This window comes from Numenius arquata, chromosome 6, assembly GCF_964106895.1.
Source record: "Numenius arquata chromosome 6, bNumArq3.hap1.1, whole genome shotgun sequence".
NCBI classification, from domain to species: domain Eukaryota; kingdom Metazoa; phylum Chordata; class Aves; order Charadriiformes; family Scolopacidae; genus Numenius; species Numenius arquata.
In genome coordinates, this window is record NC_133581.1 from 12,421,677 (window position 1) to 12,441,047 (window position 19,371).

The 19,371-nt window shown below is 45.1% G+C and overlaps 1 protein-coding gene across 1 annotated transcript in view; it reads right to left on the reverse strand.

The window, feature by feature from the left end:
* RIN3 (Ras and Rab interactor 3) overlaps positions 1 to 19,371 on the reverse strand; it is a 71,551-nt gene that overhangs the window by 40,815 nt on the left and 11,365 nt on the right. Inside the window, exons 2-3 of the mRNA XM_074149462.1 lie at positions 10,923 to 11,109; positions 7,097 to 7,211 (exon numbers count right to left, since the gene is read on the reverse strand). Of these exons, the coding sequence (XP_074005563.1) occupies positions 7,097 to 7,211; positions 10,923 to 11,109 (302 nt within the window). The remainder of the gene's footprint in view (positions 1 to 7,096; positions 7,212 to 10,922; positions 11,110 to 19,371) is intronic.

The window sequence follows — 19,371 nt, forward strand, 5'->3', positions numbered from 1 at the left end:
GCCTGCCTTCTGATGAGCCAGAGCTTGTCTCCAGAGGTCCAACTTGGGAAGAACAGGATGGACATTTACTCCTTGGATTGGCCTTATCCAACTGAAAAGTCCCTTTAGTATCTGTGCAAAAACAGTCCAGGAGCCTTGCAATGCTATTAGCTCCACATGCTGGCGTTTATCTCAGCCTGCAGCAAGCTTAGCTCTGCAATATGCTGAAGGGCACATAGGTGCATCTATAGGGTATTACTGGGCCTTTTCAAGCACGCTGATACCTCATATGAGTTAATTCAACTGGAAATGTGCACTAAGTAGACTGAGCACATTCGCTCCTTTCCCCTGTACACAAGGTATCTACCAAAGAAAGGAAGTTTTGGGGGAGATCACAGGTGAGACATTAACCTAAGAAATATTTATGTTTTATTCATCCTTTTTCACCACCACCCCTCTGTAAATATTAGCAGCATTTATCCCAGAACCTGGGTCCTAAGAGAATGGGAACTGCTTTTGCTGCTCTTCTGACACATCCCTTCTGAGAGCTGCCGTCTGCCTTGAGCTTGCCCACAGACTGACCTAGTCTCACTGGCTGGTTGCTTCTCATGGGGTCACTCAGGCTGGCAGGGACACAGGGAGGTCACTAGCCCAAACTCCTGGTCAAAGCAGGGACATCCATGAGGTCAAACCAAGTTGTTCAAGGCTTCATCCAGCCATGTCTTGAAAACCTCCTGTGAAAATCTGCAAGTGCTATCCAAATAAATGGCTTCATCTTAGAAGTCAGTGTCATGTACCAGCACAGACTTCAGTTCATTCACTTTAGCTACGAAGTGAAAGATCCCATGTTTGTGACCTCAGTCAGTACCACAGATTTCCACCTTTTCCATTTCCATTCCAGTTCAGAAGGGGTCCAAAATAAATGCAAGTAGAATTAATTTTAAAAATAGGAGATTGTCTTCCTATAGGTTGTTTTCCTATATCTTCTGTTTTCTGAGTATTTAAGAAATTTTAAGGTTACATCTTTATGTTGTTCTCTGCAATTGTGAGGGTTATTTCTGGGAAAAAAAAATAAAAATTCTCTCTGTCTCCACTGTACTTCCTGATTCCAGCAGGCAGGGTGTTAGCAAAACTTGCAAAACTGAGGAAGCTATTGCAAGAGCTGCCAACACTTCCATAAAAATATTCATGTCGCAAAAATCAGCTTCACAGCTGGCCACTCTCATTAAAGGAGCTAAATTGCCCAGTAGGCTGCACTGACTGAGCTGTCCTCCTACTTTTTTCCCATGACCTCATTCGTGCAGTATTTCAATGCAGTTCATATGGGAAAATACCACCTGACCTTGCTGTGCCATATGAGCAATGGGGACCTCGGTCTCTGAATTTGTTAATCCAGCCTCAGCAACACGTATTAAAAGAAATGTTAATAAAATAAAACAGGGAAATCTGACAGAATGGACCATATCTGGCCATAGTAGCCAGGGTGCCAGCAGGCAAGTCCATTATCAGCATCTGAAGGTGTTTGAGCCAACAAAGAGAATCTACTGAGTTGTTCCTAGTCAAGCTGCCTCCTTTTCCCTGCCTCATGCTCACTCGGTGAGTGCCCTCAAACAGTGCTTGGACTTGCCAACCCATGCAGGAACACAGGCAGAAATTTCTGTCCTTTGCATCTGAGCTCTGCCATCGTGCCAGACGTGCGCACAGCCCTCACTTCAGGCTCCAGCCTGCACTTCCTGAGCTTGGTCTAACTTTAAGAAAGGTCAAATAAGGTGACCATGACAGGACATTGGATTTCTTTATCAACATCCTTTTTGCTACCAGACTTGCGACCTTGCAGTAAAACCCAGTGATTTCTCTTAAACTGCTTTTGAGTGCAGTAATTGCCTGTATCTTTTCTGTCAAGGTATATTGTAGGTCCTTACCACAAGCCCATACCAGATAACTGAAGTACAGCTGCTGTCCATAAACCAGAAATTGAGTAGAATCTACCATGTCCAATTGCACACTGTCTCGTCTTTCAAAGGGGGTATTTAACCGTGATCTGGACATTTTTGTATTATTTGGAGATAATTTATTTTGGCTTTCCTATTTGATCGTGTTAAAGTTATTTCAAGATCTCCGTTGATGCTCCAGCTCATTCAGTGCTTGTCTCCAGAGAAGCCGGGAGGGTCAGAGCAGGCAGAGTTTTAATTTAAATCTCAGAGTTTTCCTGTAATAAATGAAATAACCACACTACAGACAAGGCTACAATACGAGTCCTTCCTTCAGCTGTGCACTCATTGGTTTTGGGGCTCAACTCAGCCTTGGCCCAGCACATTGGAAGAGATTCTTCTGAATAGCTAGCTATGCCTGGGGGCAGATTGTCCCACGCGGGTATGGTCTAAATAAGGAACAAGGACAGCGACTCCATAATGTGCGCTCACGTGAACAGCCTTAGGAAAATAAACCTCCAGGCAAGCAAAGCCAGTCACAGCGATGTGGGAGGCACGATTACAAGAGCGGGCATGCATGGCAGGATCAGGCCAGCCTCAACCCCCTTAGGAGATGAGCCCGAGGAGTTCAGTACTGACTTGGTAAATTAATTCTGTAATTCTATAGAATTTTCTAAGAATATGAATAATACATTCATCTTTATTCCGTGCAATTGCAGATACTTCTCCTGTTTAACGTCATTTTGCATATTTGGAAAGGAATCACATCCTCTTTTTTTGGTACAGAAGAATTTGGAAAACAATTACTACACATTACACACCAAAGTATACATACAAGACTCCTGAAAAGTGTATGGTAACTCACTTTTCATGAAATGAAATTATTTTCAGCTATAATTCACAAGATTTCCCAGAAAAAAAAGAAAAGGAGTGTTACACTCAGTACAGGGTGCTAGAGAACTCGATGATCTTTAAGGTCCCTTCCAACTCTAACCATTCTATGATTCTATGATTCTGTTAAAGGACTCTACCCCTGTGGCAGGTGTCTTCATAACTCTTTGTGAAAGTAAAAGCTACTGTCACTACCTGCACCAAGTGGTCTATCATACTCACATGCTTCTTTCAAGCTCTCAGTATATGTTACTTCAAACATACCCATTTACTTCAAACACCTGATTCTTTTCTTTTTAATACTTCTGCAACGTCACTGATGTCAGTGGAACAATTTCTGACTGTGTATGGATAAAGGGGAAGGAGAGTTGGGAGCTGAGGTTACAACCAGTTTGCTGAGAAGAGCCAAGGGTAGGAGTCAGCTGAGGAAATGCCGCTCAGTTCTTGAGGTATGTGAGGCTAGAGCTCCATTTTGGGATAAAGCAGAAGTAGGACAACTCTCAGAACTGAAAGCACACAAAGTAGTTGAGATTTTAGCAGAGCTTGAGAGGTATCTCCCAACACTGCATCTCTAAATGGAAGAGAACTTTGTAACAAGCCTTCTCTATGGGAGATTTCCCATAAGAGTAAGAAACAAGGGATCCTTCAGGCCAAGAAGCAAAATCACAGAGATCCAAGGCTTTGAAAGTTGCTCAACTTTCTGATGAACTTTCTGATCTGCTCTTGGGTCTCTACCATACCTGCTGCTGCAATCAGGTTTTAGCTTCCCTGTCTCTAGAGGAATTACAACCAAAGATGAAGAACCAGAAGAAAATGTTTAAAATCCAGTCTCTTCATTCTCCTGTTTCATGATTCGAAGTGCTACTTCACAGAACAGGTGAAAATTCCCCACAAAATAAATGGAAAGAGGTTTCATTTCTTGAACCTCTTACTTAGCGGGTTCTTTGGGGATTTCCATTTTAAAAAAATCATATTTAAATCTGGTCTTCCCCTCAGAAAACTATACTTCCCTAAATATTTCATCAGACGTCAACAAAGCATCTGGTATGGGAAAGAGAAAAACAATGATCCACCACTATTTGGCAGTGCAATGCTAGGAACCTTCCGTTTTTTTGTACTTCATTGAATGGCCATCTATACATGGATCTCAGGGGCTGGGCAGCAACCTCCATACCGTCATTATGATACTGGGGAAAACCTCTTCAGATACTATCTGAGAAGTAGGACAGTAGGAGAACAGCTTTTTACAAACAGCTGAGCAGTAAAACTTGCTGTTCACAGCTGCATATGGTAAGAGATGGACACCACTGTAGAGATGGCACAGAGCCATCATGTCACCTCTAAGAATAGTGCATCCTTCTTTGTGTCACTTGTGAAGCTGAGATTGCATTGAGTCCTCATGAGAAGGACAAGAAGCAGCTGGCAAGTTTCTCCAAAATAGTAAACTGGGATGGGTTGCAACTTGAATTTTAACTGGCAGGGAGGATCTTTGTAAAATTTGAAGTATATATGTCACACAAATTCAGCTTTCAGTTTACATCTGAATGCATCAAGTCTGGGGAGTCTAACGAGCTGAACCAAGGTAACAAGGAGAAGAACTTTTTCGCACTTCTTCAAACCCTTTAGGAGGAGTCAGCTCTCAGAAAGGGACAAACAGCTCTCTGTGGGGCAGATTACACAGATCATTGGTATTGTGTCACCTCAAAAAAGAAATATTAGGAGGAGGCCAGCAAAACCAAAGCTGTTTGTCGCCAGTAGAGCTGGGAAGGGGGATTCTGGAATGGCAGGGGAATTACAGCTGCTCCTTTTGAAAGGCACTGGAACGGCACCCGCTCTGCTCCACTTCATGCAGACTCAAAGAGCAGGAAGCTGTCAGGAGGGTTCACCTCCCTGTTTGTGATGTTCCGTGGGGAGCTGAAGTGTCCTTTTAGCAGGCACAGAAGAACTAGAGGAAGTTTCTGAAGTTAAAGATTAGATGCCTGGAAAAATCCTGCCAGTCTGCAATGGTCCTCAGGCTACCCAGCTGGCAAGCTGTACGCACTCCCAGGACATATAACACCGAACTTTGGGCAGACTTGCATTCCACAGCAAGACAACAACTCTGGTCTGCAGTTACTCACCATGGGCACTCAGAGGCCTCCTACCCTGACACTTACAGAATACCAGGGAAGACTGAAGGGCACTTTGTTAAGCTAAGGCAATCCAGATGTACCAGGGTACTTAGCAAAGAAGCTCAGATTCTAGATTTAATTCTTTTAAAGCATTTGGACAACATATAATTTAATTTTCTAAAAAAGTTTAGAAAGCAGTGGGAGTAACGCAGAGACAATAAATCAAAGCTAGTGTATTAGGTTACTTTGAGACACAGATTTACCATCTCCCTGTGTGCCAATTACAGTTCTTTGGCTTTACTAACAGAAATTAATTTGATTTCTTCTAAACTCAAAAGCCAGGCTACTTATACCAAACAAGAGAGGAAGCAAAAGCATGACCGTTTCCAAGCCCAGTGTGCTCCTGTCAAAATGGTGTGGGATGGAGAACTGAGGGGTTTTCTGCAGCTCAATGCTGACAGAATTTAAGCAAAAATAATGTGAATATCCAGCATACAAATGCACCAGCCTTGTGGCTGCTGGGATCACTGCACATGTGATGGCAGTTCTCCTGCTTTTTGAAAGAGAGCTAATTTTTAATTACCTTCTTCCACTTATTTTGCAACTTGTATGAAAGTGGTGGAAACTGATTTAATTCTTGTTCCTATCAAAAAGCTGAACACATCCTTTGCATTAAGTTAGTGATAAATTAGAAACAGCAAGCAAGTAAGTTTGAAAAACACGTCACAAAAGTCTCTCTAGCTAGGCTAGCTCACCGTGAAATTTTTGTACTACATTTTACTTTGCCTGTACTCAAAGAAATCAGATTTTATGGCACAGGACACAAGTAGAGAAGTAACATTTCTATAAAGGACATTTTTAGGATGGCAGGATTCAATTTTTTGACTTTTATCCAAAGCGAAACTTGAATCATCAAAAACCAACTCCTCACCATGCAAAACCTAAGCCCTAGGTCAACTTCAAACAACCAAATAAAGAAAAAAGTTTCTTCACCCTGCAGCTAACCTTTGCCCTTGTCTTCTTAATCTGGACACCTGAAGTTGTGAAAAAAGGTTTGCTTTTCCTGCCCTTATGCAGAGCACTGAAGTTGTGGGACATCTCCGCAATCGCGTGCTCTGAGGTGCACACGGATGAGAGAGAGAGAGCTCTCCTGGGAGGTACACAGCAGCCAGGCAGGCAGCCTGTTGGCTGCACTTGAGATTAGAGCAGATGGAGAGATTCACTTGCCCCTCTGGCTTTAAAGTCATTTTGCAATGCAGAGGTATGCAAAGAAAGGAAGGAAAAGCTAAAAATAAGAAGGAAAAAATTCATTTGAGCAACTTCCAAGGGGGAAGAACAAGGTCACAACACTGATCAGCAGAAACACAAGTGTTTTAGCAGAGAGTAAAACACATACCCTGGGGAGCTGGTTCTGGGGCAGAGCTCAGTGACAGAGGATTGGGATGTGTTCATATAAATAAATAGTGTGAAGTTATTTTGATGAACTCTTTCAAGTGCATCTCTCTGTCCTGAAACTCCCATGTTTACAACTATTTCTTGGAAAGTGGAAATCGTATGTGTTACACATCCACTTACACCAAGGGCTGCATCAGGCGTGGCTGACTGCAAACTCAATTAATTTTTGATTGCTCATGGCAAACCTGGCTGTCCGACCAGGAACAGCACCAATACCATCAACACCAAGACTCAGCTGCATCCCAGAAACAGTGAGGCATTGAAAACAGTTTAGGAGTAACTGGTTGTTCAGTATGACTGTATGAGGTGCATGAAAAGGGAATCTAGCAGATGTCAGACACCTGGCAGGCCCCAAATTCAGTGGCAGAAATAGAGACAGGGTCAGTGAGTTAACAAGTCTTAGTCTGTCAGTGCCTTGGGCTTTGCTCAGGACTTCCACCTGGTGAAAAGGCAGCTCCTCTCACTTGATCAAAGCGCTGGCCTGCTCATCTGGAGGTGCTTTATTTTTCTTTTGCAAGTCTGTAAATGATAACACAAGGTGCAGAACCACAGTGGAGCTGAGGTAAAGCAGCTGCAGGAAATATTAACTGAACTACACTGTAAAAGCAAGATCTGCAGCCAGTCACAAGAGGAACCTGCTCATTGCAAGTGAGATTACATAAATATTGGTGATCACAAGAGGATTCAGTACAATAATCAGAGCAAGACCAAAAAATGTAAAGAACTTACTTGATTTTTCTTCTTTAATGTTGTACTCCAGCACACCAGGAGCCTCGTTCTGCATTGGCAGGCGGACTGCAAGGACCATGTTGTTCACATTACTCTCTTTCCGAACCAAGAATATCTGAAAAAGGAGAAAGGAATCAAGAGCTTAGCTACACTGTGTGAGCTTCTGAACTTTATTTTAGGTCATTGGCAAGGAAGATTTTTACCAGTACAATTCACCTTTAAATGATCTTATTTTAGCTTCATTCCACTTGGCTGAACTTTACACGACAAAAATAATGAATAAAGGGACATTTCACCTGGGTGAAATTCAGAGCTGTGAAGCAAGCAGCAAAATTTCTATCCATCGCTGATGTCCCACTTAAGCCTAAAAGGCAAACTATTTCACTAACTGAAGAATATAAAGCTGCATTCACAATTTGTCAAGTGATGCTCCTCACATAAGTGCCCTAAATCACGAACTAAATCACCCTAGAATGTCCCAGGCTGGGTCTAAAGCAAGGGAGTCACTTGTACATTGAGAGAGAAAGGATTCAAGTGTCCACAAGTGGAACATAAGGCCAAGGGCTCTGTTGGCTACAGTGTCTCATGGCAGAGTTTTTTCATGGGACCAGAATATCATTCAGGCTGGCAGGGACCCCAAGAGGGCTCTCGTCCAACCCCCTGGGTGAAACCATGAGACCAGACAGGTTACTCAGGGCTTTGTCCAGACAGGTCTGGAGAATCTCCAAGGCTGGAGACTGCACAACCTCTCCAGACAACCTGTCCCACTGCTTACTGTCCTCACAGGGAGAAAGTGTTTCCCTATACCCAGTCTGAACCCCTCTCGTTTCAATGAATGCCTATCACCTCTTGTCGTCTCACCACGCAGTGCTGAGCAGACACCGGTTCCATCTTCTCCATGACCTCCCTGTCAGTACCAGGGAGCTGCTGTGCAGTTCCTCCCAAAGTTGTTTCTCCTCCTGGTTTAACAAACCCTGGTCCTACAGCCTCTCCTCAGTAGGTCTGTGCCCAGCTGGCTGCCCAACGCCCCTGCAGGACCTTTCCTGCAGAGCTGCCCAGCCAGTCAGTGCCAGCCCAGATCCCTGACGGGGGCTCTGCCTTCCTGGGGGCAGCACTTCACATTTGTCCTTCTTGAATTTCAGAAGGTTGCTACCAGCTCTGTCCCTCCAGCTTGTCTAAGATCCCTCTGGATGGCAGCACTGACTTCGAGTGTATTGACTGGTCCTGAAATCACAGAGCAGATGTGGTTGGGAGGAACTCTGGAGATCATCTAGTCCAACCCCTATGCTCAAAGACAGATTGACTACAGCAAGTCACTCAGGATTCTGTCTTGTCCGGTTTTTATTACCTCCACAAATGGAGGCTCCACAGCCTCTTGGGCAACCTGTTCCAATGTTCAATCATCCTGACAATAAAAAAACTTTTCTTAATGTTTAAACAGAATTTCCTGTGTTTCAATTTATGACCACTGCACCTCAGCTTTTCACTGGATACCATTGAGAATAGTCTGTATCAATCTTCTGTACTCTCTCCCATCAGGTATTCATACACATTGGTAAGAGGCCCCTGAGTCTTTAATTGGAACCAGTGGAACCACGGTAGCCATTGGTTCCCACCAACGGTACCAGTGAAATTTTACAAAAAAAGAAGAAAAAGGAAAGGAGAAAGAAGAAAGAGGAATGAAAAAAGAATACAGAAAGAAAAAAGATATGAAGAAGAAAGAAGACATAAGACAAAAGAAAAAGAAAAAAGAGAAAAAAATAAAAGAAAAAAAAGAAAAAAGAAAAAATCTTATTCTTTGTATTGTATAAACTCCTAAGTGTGTTTCTAATTAAAGCTCATTGCCAAGAATATTTTTAGCTTGTACCTTGAAGCTGCAGATACAAAGACAAAATAATCTTCACCTTTAACTGTTCTTTGATAGCACATTTTGGCAGGAGACAGTCAAGGTATTTTTATAAAAACTGAATTAAAAAATTGGGCTAATTCTGGAGTCTGGACATTAATATTAGAAAGAAGAAGTGTGAGTTGATAAAATTATTAATCAACTACAATTCAGTGGAAATCTATCAAGAAAATATTAATTTCTTGGACAGAAGAATTAAAAAAAATTGTCTAGAAGCCAGGACCTTTCTCTACATTAGTCCCCATCACAAGGGCATCTCCTGTCACTTTGAAGCACCCGTGCTAAACGTGCAGCTTTGCAGTCTCACACAGGTAATGGCCTCTGCTGTTCATAAGAAATTGAGCCCCGTGGGCTCAGCTCTACCAGAGGTGCAAAGAAAATCCAAATACACGCATGGCAAACAGGTGCATGCCTGTAACAGGCCAACTTCTAACGCAAGGCAGCCCCCACCTTTCACATCACAGAAAGTATCTGCAAGTAGGGAAAAGCCATAGAGGCTCTCCCTTCCCCTGGTCCTACCACCCACGTGACAGCACGGCCCCTCTAGCCCACCTGAGAGACTGCTGCGACCTTGGACCTCAGACGGCACTATCTTACATTGCATCGGTCAAGTTCCATGGCAAAGGGGATTGAAACTACATGATCTTTAACTTCCCTTCCAACCTAAATAATTTTATGATTCTTTTATTCCGTAAATGCTTAATCTGAAATTAAATTTAAGCAATGAGAGAAGTGAAACCTGGAAAGGAATCACTTCTGTTTTCCTGATGGGCGTGACTAGTTGCCATGGCTCCAAAGAATAAAATTGGACCATGGCTGTTCAGACGAGAGGGAGGTGGGTTTTCTGGGCTGCACCTAACCCTACTGCCCGGGTCAGGACTGGTACGCAAACCAGTCTCTTCCATTTTCATTGGTGATGGGAATGGTGTGGTGCTGATTCAACTTCAGGTGGGCTCATAGCGGGCAGGAGAGCCTGCCCTTGCCTTGGGACACCTCTGATGCATCAGCTCTTCTCCTGCCTGCTTCGAGCCACAGCTGAAGACCATGCCTGAGGACGGTGTGAGCAGGAGTAACAAAGGCAAGATTTACCCCCAAAGCCACTTGGAGGTGGGGAACAGCCCTGCCTGCAGGGAGCGGCTAATGACCAACGGGGCTCGGGGCCATACGTGGTTATATCAGAGACAGGCACTCGGGTTTCCCTCTACAGAAAAACAAAGAAAATAATTTGCCCAGTGTCCGATTCAGGGTGAGGCACAGTCCAGGTTCGTCAGGTGAGTCCCACTGGAGGTTGCCACTTGGCTGTGCCAGCTTTTAGCCCTGGGATAAACTGACTCGGCCAAGGGACAGGTCCAGACCTCCACAAGCAGGAGTGAGTGAATTTTCCTGGTGCCCCGGCATCATTTGCACCTCCCCTCCCCAGACCCAACCAGGACACCTGCTCCCTGCCATGCCTCACCTCCGAGACCCAGGAATGGGGACCTCACTTTCCTACAGAGCTGTTTTCCTTAAGCAAGCTTCATTATCCAACACTCAGCTTATGGGGACCAGATACCAATTACTGTAATAAAAACTACTCCCAGCAGCTTGCAGAATTTAAGGGCCATTTCTTCAGGGATTTTTTTTTTTTTATTGCTCCAAATTAGGATAGTCAACATATCTATGGGTATGGTGGTGAATGGGAAGGCATCTCCATGAATCCACATGCTAAGTGAAACCAGAGACAAGATTTCTTGCTTCCCCAAGGCCACTATATCTGTACTGCGCTGCTGTGAGCAGCTAAAGCATCAAAAGTTAATGGAAACAGGGAGCATACTCTGCTAAATATTTTTGCTTCCACATGAAAAACAGCACTGGTCTCCTACCTAGCTCCACCAAGGTCGGGAAATGTGGTTGTCTGAACCGAAACCACTTTGGACTTACCCCTGCTGTTTCTTTGCCAAGTATCGCCCTGGCCCTTTCCTGGTTCATGTTCAGCTGAAGCCAGACGGGACAGGTCTTGATGAGTTTATCCAGGATGCTGATCCCTGGAAGCGGGAGGCAGTTTCGCAGGGCAGTAGCCTGACAGAGATGTGTCTCTTTTCCCTCTTCGTCAGTATCTGTGATGGGGCTGAAACACAGCAAGGGAATCCCTTGTAAGCGGAACGGCAAATGGAAAACTTGGGGGGAGTAAGGACTGTCGATGCAAACACACAGGCACACAGAGAGGCACCAACACACCAGCAGAGCTCCTCGAGGGGCATCGGACCAGACGCCTTGCTATGATGGAGGCAAACTGGGCGCACACGCCTGGACAGACAGATACGCCCTGTCCTAAGGACCATGGCCTCATGCTAACAATGCACGCCAGGGTTTCAGACCAGAGGCTTGCAGGGTGCTTTGTGCAGAGATCTGTTTGTTTCAGGTCATCTATCTACATTACCTAAGCACAGGAACCCAGAGACAGAGGTAAGAGATGCACAGAGGCAGCCAACCATGCAGAGGGTAGAGCACGCCTGTCCCCTGGGCCCTTGTCCTCCAGCTGAACGGTCACAGACATGTTTCGTGGCTTCAGAGGGGTCCACAGACATCTCCAGCAGCTGGGAATATGCACACAGTGAGCTACAGCGTCCATCAGCGTCTGAGGCGTACAGGGGCCAGGCAGCCTGCAGCTCACCCCATGCGGCTGTGCCACTGTCAGCACTCCTCCAGTCACATGGGAGCTGTGATGGGCCCAGGTGTGGTAAGTGTTGGGTCCTGCACCTCAGGAGGAATAACCCCATGCACCAATACAGGTTAGGGGTTGACCTGCTGGAGAGCAGCTCTGCAGAGAGGGACCTGGGAGTCCTGGTGGACGATAAGTTCATCAGGAGCTAGCAATGTGCCCTTGTGGCCAAGATTCTTTTCAGCAGAGCCCAGCAGCAAGACAAGAAGCAACAGGCACATGCTGGAACACAGGAAATTCCATCTCAACATGAAGAAAAACTTCTTTACTTTGAGGGTGCTGGAGCAGTGGAACAGGCTGCCCAGAGAGATTGTGGAGTCTCCTTCTCGGGAGATATTAAAAACCTGCCTGGATGCGTTCCTGTCCAGCCTTCTCTAGGTGGCCCTGTTTTGGCAGTGGGAGCTGGACTAGATGACCTCTGAAGGTCCCTTCCAAGCCCTACCATTCTGTGATACTGTGATTTTGTGATCTCGCCCTGCTGTCAGAGCCTCTCGGAGAGCTGCTCTTGTGTTTTGGCAGCCACCCTCTGTGCCCAGCTTAGGTAGGTTGCAAAAAGGCAGATTAAGACATCCCACTGTTTAAAAATAACAGCAAGTGCTCCCTTTCTCCACTGACGAGTCTGTGCTGGTGCTGGTGGTTGCAGAGGTGGATGCTCCTCCACCCTTGCACCCAGGGAGCTGTCAGCGGCCTCTCATGGGGAGGGGAAAATCCTCCACCTCCATTGTCACTCACAGAGTACAGGAGGAGGAGGAGGATGTGTTAGGATGCATTCAGCAGCAAGTTATCCACTACAGAAGAGGTATCTCTGCTGGTTCCCAAAGGCTGATCTGCAGCAGGAGAATAATTCAGGGTGCAGCCCTGCAAACAACCCTAGGTTGCTCAGCATGATCCAGCAAGTCCTGCAGGATGAGACTCAAAGGACACAGACACAGCAAAGCTTTTCCCTGTGACAAGGGATGGGAATGGGAGGGAGCACAGGAAACGTGGAGAAACACCAGAGGGACCTTCACGAGGGAGGAAATGAAGACTTCATTTCCCTCTTCTTTCCTACCACATTTGTCATTTTGGCCAGTCAAGCTCCTAAGAGATGCATGGGAGATGCTGAGTGACAAGAGAGGATATCACGTGTCAGCAATGCCCAGTCACACCTCATGTCTCAGAGCTTATTCTCAGCTATACAAGGTGTAAGAACACTGAAATTATGCGGTTGAGAATACTAAAGATCTGGGACACATTCTCTTTTAGATTCCTGTTCTGATCAGAGACACAAAGAACTAATTCTATTCATTTTCAGTCCCTGCAGTCTAATGGCAGACTGGTATTAAATGCTGGTTTCTAGGTATGGCACTGATTCAACAACGTATTTATACATGTGCTTAGCACTGCAGCCAGTGGAAATACTTGTGCTGAAAGGTCTGGTCTTAAGAGCTCTACTGGATATGGCTAGACACTCCGGGATATGGGCTTGTCATTTATTTGACTAATTGACTTTAAAAGTAAAGAAAATGTAGGAGAACATACACAGAATATTGTGTTTTTCTATACCAATTTTGCTGCCTAGATGTCAGAGCTGAGAAGAACAGGACCCCCACTTTTGATTTGGTGTTATTTCAAGTCTCTTTCTTTTTTCTTTTATTTCTAATGATAGAGATCTTGAAGTAGCACATTTCAATAAGGTCAGACTTACACTACCAAAAGAGATTGCCTCCAAAGGCCTAACCTAATACAGCATGCTTGTCCCAGAAGTTAGTTTTTAGAAAAATAACCTTTCAAATCCCAAAACAAACACTGAGATTTTGAGTAGTTTTTTCTTTTTCAACCCTACAGGGACAACTTCCTTAGAAAATACATGTTCCTCTGCCATCCCAGATGCTGATTCAGGATATTAGTCCACAGAATCTTGATTTTAATCAACGCATTTTTGAATCATAGTCAAGACAGTAAGAATAAGAACTATGCTTAAAAAAGCAAATAGAAATAAGTGAAACACATTCTCTTCACTTGTGATAAAAGCCCAGCTTGTCACACAGGTGAGGAAATTTCTTTCAGATGCAATAGTATATGATTTTAATCATTATCATTTGAACATAATGAGTAAAACAGTGGAGGACAGCTTTTGGAAGTTAACCCAATTCATCTCTCAGTTTCTTTCTTTACAGTGGAAATCAAAAGAAATGCCTAGTAACCACGTGAAAGGAAAACGTGTGTTGGATGGCAACATTCATACTCGGTAATGGGAAAAAAGTAATGAGCTGAAGGCAAAAAAAATCTGAGCTATAATGAAATATTCCATAACACTGTTAGCAAAAGCTGCTCCCTAGATTAGTCACACAAGCATGAATCTGATCTTGCCAATGATGTGTGAAACCTAGACCAAAAGGAGGCCAACGCTGACAATGTCTTGCTGCAGCACCAGAAGGTGACATGCATTGCAATAGCTCCAGTGATGCTGAACTTCGTTACCCATTAATTATGTAAGGTGAAAAGAAAAGGGCCAGCAAAGCACTGATGCTCAAGAATCCCATTGCCTGGAGGGAAATGAGGGATATCAACAAAGCCAAGGAAGTAACATAAAGCAGCCTGGACCTGGTGAGCACCAGGCACATAGTGACACTGGCACGGTGTTCCCCATGGAGGAACCCAGGCTGTATGCAGAGACACCGGGCCCTCTGCTCCCTCCGACAGGCACATCGTCTGGACAGAGCCCTGCTCCCAGCAGCAATGCGGGTTTGGCAACAAGAACAACAGATTGGTGAAGAAAAATAACAGAACTGACCTTCCAAAGCATGCGACTGCACATAGGGCCCATCATCCAAGTTTTGGGGAACGGATGAAAAATAGAAAATCATTCCAAACTTAGACATACAAGATAAAAAATGAAGAGTTTGAAAATACTGGTCTTAATGGAAACATCTCACAATTTGAGTGTGTGTGGTTTTTCCAGTGCAGATAATTAAGAGCAGCGGATGAGGCTTTTTGGCAGAACAAGAACCCAGCCTTTTGGGGGCGCTCAGGGATGAGAGCCCTGGGGTGGGGTATCTTCCCCTCAAAAGCCAGCCCAGCCGGCACTAAGGAGCCTGTTGTAGCTGTGCAGAGGGAAGAAAGGACAGCTTTGATAAAAAGGAAAGTCAAGAAGAGTCATTAATGGGATCATGTTAAAATAGGAGAACAGTAAGCTAGACGCTTCCTGACAGTGAGTTCTAACAGATGACAGATAAGTTCCCAAGAGAAGGGGAAGAGGATTGCATTGCCCAAATCCCTTAAAATGCCCTGTTTAGAGCAGTAGCAAACACTGTATTGAGTCAAATCCTATGCTGGATAAGAAATGGGAGTGAATGACCTAACAGACCTTTTCCAGCTGTAATGTTGTGACCCGTGACACACCAGTTGGCGCAGTTATGGCACCGGTGCTTGACTTCTTTCCTGGGCACAGCTGTCACAAAGATCCAGACACCAGGCTGCAGAAGTGCTTAATCCAGCAATTTAATCTGGCTCTGTGGTGGCTCTGTAGCTACACGGAGAGGAGCGATCCCAGGCAGCTCCCAGGTTCTTGCTGTGCTGCCAACTGAAGGGATTTGCGGGGCTGCCGTGGTGAGCAGCCAGCCTTTGCTGTTTCCCTCACTCAGAATTCATGCATCAGATGATTTCTAAGCTCAGAGTTTTCAGAAATAACATGCTGTTTGGCTAACTCTCTCTTCCTTCTCCCACGGTCCTGCAAAACCCTTTGGCTGACGCAGGCAGGTGCTCATTTTTGTCAGGTGCGATGCAAAGCTGAAAAGCTGGCCCTAAAGCTGCCTGCTTTTCAGTTTTTTTGTTGAGTTCTTCCTTTTAAATCCTGCTGCCGCTCCACTAAATTGAACTCAGTTGCAGGGAGATGTGTGTTGCATACTGATTGGCAACAGAGATTAATTAATTGCACAGCGATTACATTCACACACCTGCCCCAGTTTGGCAGAAGATACCAGGCTGCTTGGTTGGAAGCAACAATAATGACAATGGTGATTTGAGTTACTGCACATGACTGTACACTGAAGTAATGACACCACCACGACTCATTGCCTTAGAAACTAAGAGCCACACTTGTCAGCTGAATGTTTCTAGAAATCATCAGAACTCAAGGGGACATAATCCACTGAATTTCACACAGGCGCAGGCCTGGACCTTTAGAAATATTGCAAGGGACTTTAGAAATATTGCCACAAACTTGCTGGCACGAAGGGCTTTCCTGGCTGGACTATATAGTCCTGGTCACTCTGATCTTCCCTGAGGCCACTGAGACACAGAAGCTGTGTGCAGCAGCAGCAGGGACTGTCAGATGAGCTAGGACAGGGCTTCCAATCATGTCAGGACCCATCATCCCTGTCACTCCCACACATTTGCAGCTTCTGCCTGTAGCCAGAGCAGATCAGAGAAGACACATCAGGTGTTATTAAATCTGAATCTTAAATCAGAAACCAAATGGTCTGTAGGCACAAAAAAGTAAAGACTGAGGGCCTTAACAATGTTTAAATAGACCAGGTGTAAGAATTAGGAGCTAGTTCATTATCACTGTATTTTATTGCTTTTATTTTTCCCCTTGAACATTAGAAGACATCAAGAAAGAGCAAGAGCAAGGATTTTCTGGTGTGTCCTCGAGGGAAGAGATACTCTGGTATATTTGTATTTATAGCAGAGCAGGCACCACAGGTCTTAAAATGCATGCCATCTGGCTTGCTGCTGAGGGAGAAAGATGGACCAGTGGCCACAAACTCCATGCATCAGGTGAAGAGCAACTTTTTGCACCAAAGCCACCTGGTACCTGAAGGTATTCAGGACCAGCTTGTATCTGAAGCTCGCACTCTTCAAGCACAGCAACACAGTTTACAGGGAGAACATGAAGCAGGAGGAAAAGACAGAAGCTCCTGAAGGCGACACACCAGTCCCAGAGGAAGTATACAGACAACACTGGTAATTCCTGGGTTTAAAAGAGAGAGCTGGGAGCACAGGGCTTTGTGAAGATGGGTCAGATGATGGTGCTGAGATTAAAAGACTGACACAAAACTCACAGTCCCGTTTTACATCCAGTGTGGTTGGACTCAGTTGCAGGGCTATATCCCTTTTTGTCATAGTTACCTTCATGCTGAAAAGAGCATGAAGTTCTGAACCCAGCACACTGGAGAACAAATGATCAGAGTTACATGAGTAGCAGCACAAGAGGTACAACAAGGTTTCATCAGTTAGACCCTTGGTACATACATAGCTACTTGTGCTTTCCTTGGTTTGATATCACTTATGATTAGATAGATTCATTACAAATCTTTGTTCAGACACATGTGAATTCACATGCTGTTACTTTCAGTTCATTGGGAGGGAAGTTACGCAGTGTCCCAGCTAGAGGACATCAAGCTTCATTTTGCTTCCATCCTAGATGTGGTCACTTCTCAATGCCTTCTCATTATCCTCATAAGCCAGCCCATCTTTGCTCACTTGATCAGTTCGGATCAACCTAATTAAAGATGGAGGAGGATTCATTTACTTTCTGGACCTGGCTTGGGTCAACTTGCTGGATTCTCATTTCTTTCTTCCAACAGCTGGTGGAACTGAGGTGCTGCACCCAGCCTAGCTACAGCTAGCTACCTATCTAACTCTGTCATCTGAAAATGTCTTGAGTCATTTCATCATAAAACAGAGCACTAGGAAAATAGGAAGGCAGCAAAGTGACACATGGAAAAACCCACAGCACAACAGCAAATTTTGCGCACCGAGTGTTAACACTGCCTCACAGAAAATTCAGGCTTTAATAAATGCTTTTTCATAATAGAGCCAAGAGATCTGACAAAAATCAAACCAACAAACAGGAAAAAAACACAATGAAAACCCCAAAAAGCAGGAAAAAAAAAGTTCTTGAGGTCTTCAGAGATCACACCCAGCTGATTGCCACCCTTTAGTTAGAAATAAAAATAAATTTCTTGTTATCTGATATGCAAAAAAAGGGAAAAGATGTAGGTAATCAGCCAAGCCATGGGAGCTTCCTGCATTGTAAGGTCCTCAGATGTGCAGAAAAATTGGATAATGGAAGTGACATGACAGGCTCAGTGCATCCCATGAGGCAAGCTTGCCTGTTCAGTAGTCCTTCCTACCTTGCAGAACACTTGGGTTACTGGTCCACCTTAGTGACAAATGCGTAGCTCAGGAAGTTGTGCTTCTCAAACTGTGGTCTGTGGACAACCTGTGGTTGGCAGAGCACTTCCTCCTACTCACTGCTCTCCTTGTTTCCACTTTAGCTTTTATGTCCACCCTCCGTCTGTTTGGTCTTTGATCTACAGTTGGTGCTCTCCATGTCCAGGCCTTTCTGCTCATCCTGGAAAGCACCATAATAGCCAAGGCAGCAACTGTTCCAGCTGCCAAAAGGCAAGGAAAACCAAGGGTCTCTTAAACACCCTGACACTTCATAGCTCAGCAAACCTCTCTGTTCCCCACCTATTCCACTTTCTCTTATGGGTACCCTCAATTTCAGCGGTGAAGTTTTGCACCCTGCAACTGCAGGCTCACTTCCCTGAGCTTTTCTGTACCTGCCAGGGATTTCCAAACTACCCGCCTCTGTGAAGGCCAGCAGGGGTTTGCACACACAGACTGCAGGCACCCACCTCTCCCCGGCTGGACCCTGCCTGCACGTCTTCACAAGTGTTTGCCAAAGCAGAGCAAGTCATCAGCCTGAGAGCTCCACTCATGGGCACAAAGGGATCAGGGGTAGGACAGCTCATCTGCCCTTAATATCACTCACCAGCTCCCTGAGCCCTCACCTCACCGGACACAGAAACCAATAGAGGAAATAACAAAAATGAGCAAGTGCTATTATACTTCTTGGGGGCAAAGGCCACTTGTGCAGGTGGAAGAATGCTAATTCATATGTCGATCTATTAAGTAATAAGCAGCCACAGACAGTTTTCTGCTCACATATGACGCTAGATTGCTGTCTTACACAGTGCAGGGCTCAGTTTGAAGGTCTGACAGACCAGCATCATGTGGAAGTAACTGCGGGGACTTCTACTGCTGCCTGCAGAGCACAGCGAGGATAGCGTAGGTAGCCTTTAGGATGTTAGCAGAGCCACAGAAGCAGGCCCTATGCAAAAACACAGAGCTGTGTGTAATTACTGTAATTTTCTCGTTAATGCCATGATGCAATGAAAGGACAATACCTCAGCTTATCTGGACTTTGAACTGAGTAGAATCTTCCCCCCGTTCAAAGGTCAGGAGAAGACAACTTGCTGGATGGGAACAACTGATGTTGGGAGGGACGTGTAACCACTGTCACTCATCAGAGAGCAAACCCAGTGATTATGACTCATGATGGTTCTCTTAACAGCATGAGAAGCAGAGCCAAGTCACTCAGGAGTGGAGAAGGAAGGGGTGCTTGCCGTGCTTCCCGTAAACCACCCAACCAGAGCAGCTGTGTTACCTGCTTGGTTTTCTGCTCTGGTCGCTCAGAGAGAGCTCCCATTTCAGGGGCGCCCATCTCAGGTGTTGGGGTGAGCTCTCAGCTCCTCTAGAAGAGCTGCTCTTCTTCCTAAATTAGTCAAGTTTAGATGTAAGTGCCTTTCGTGAACCGGTGGCAATACCCCTGTCAAAGCCTCTTGTTTCACCCTGTCAACAATCTTTCAACACAAGAGCGCTCTCAAGCAGGGAGGT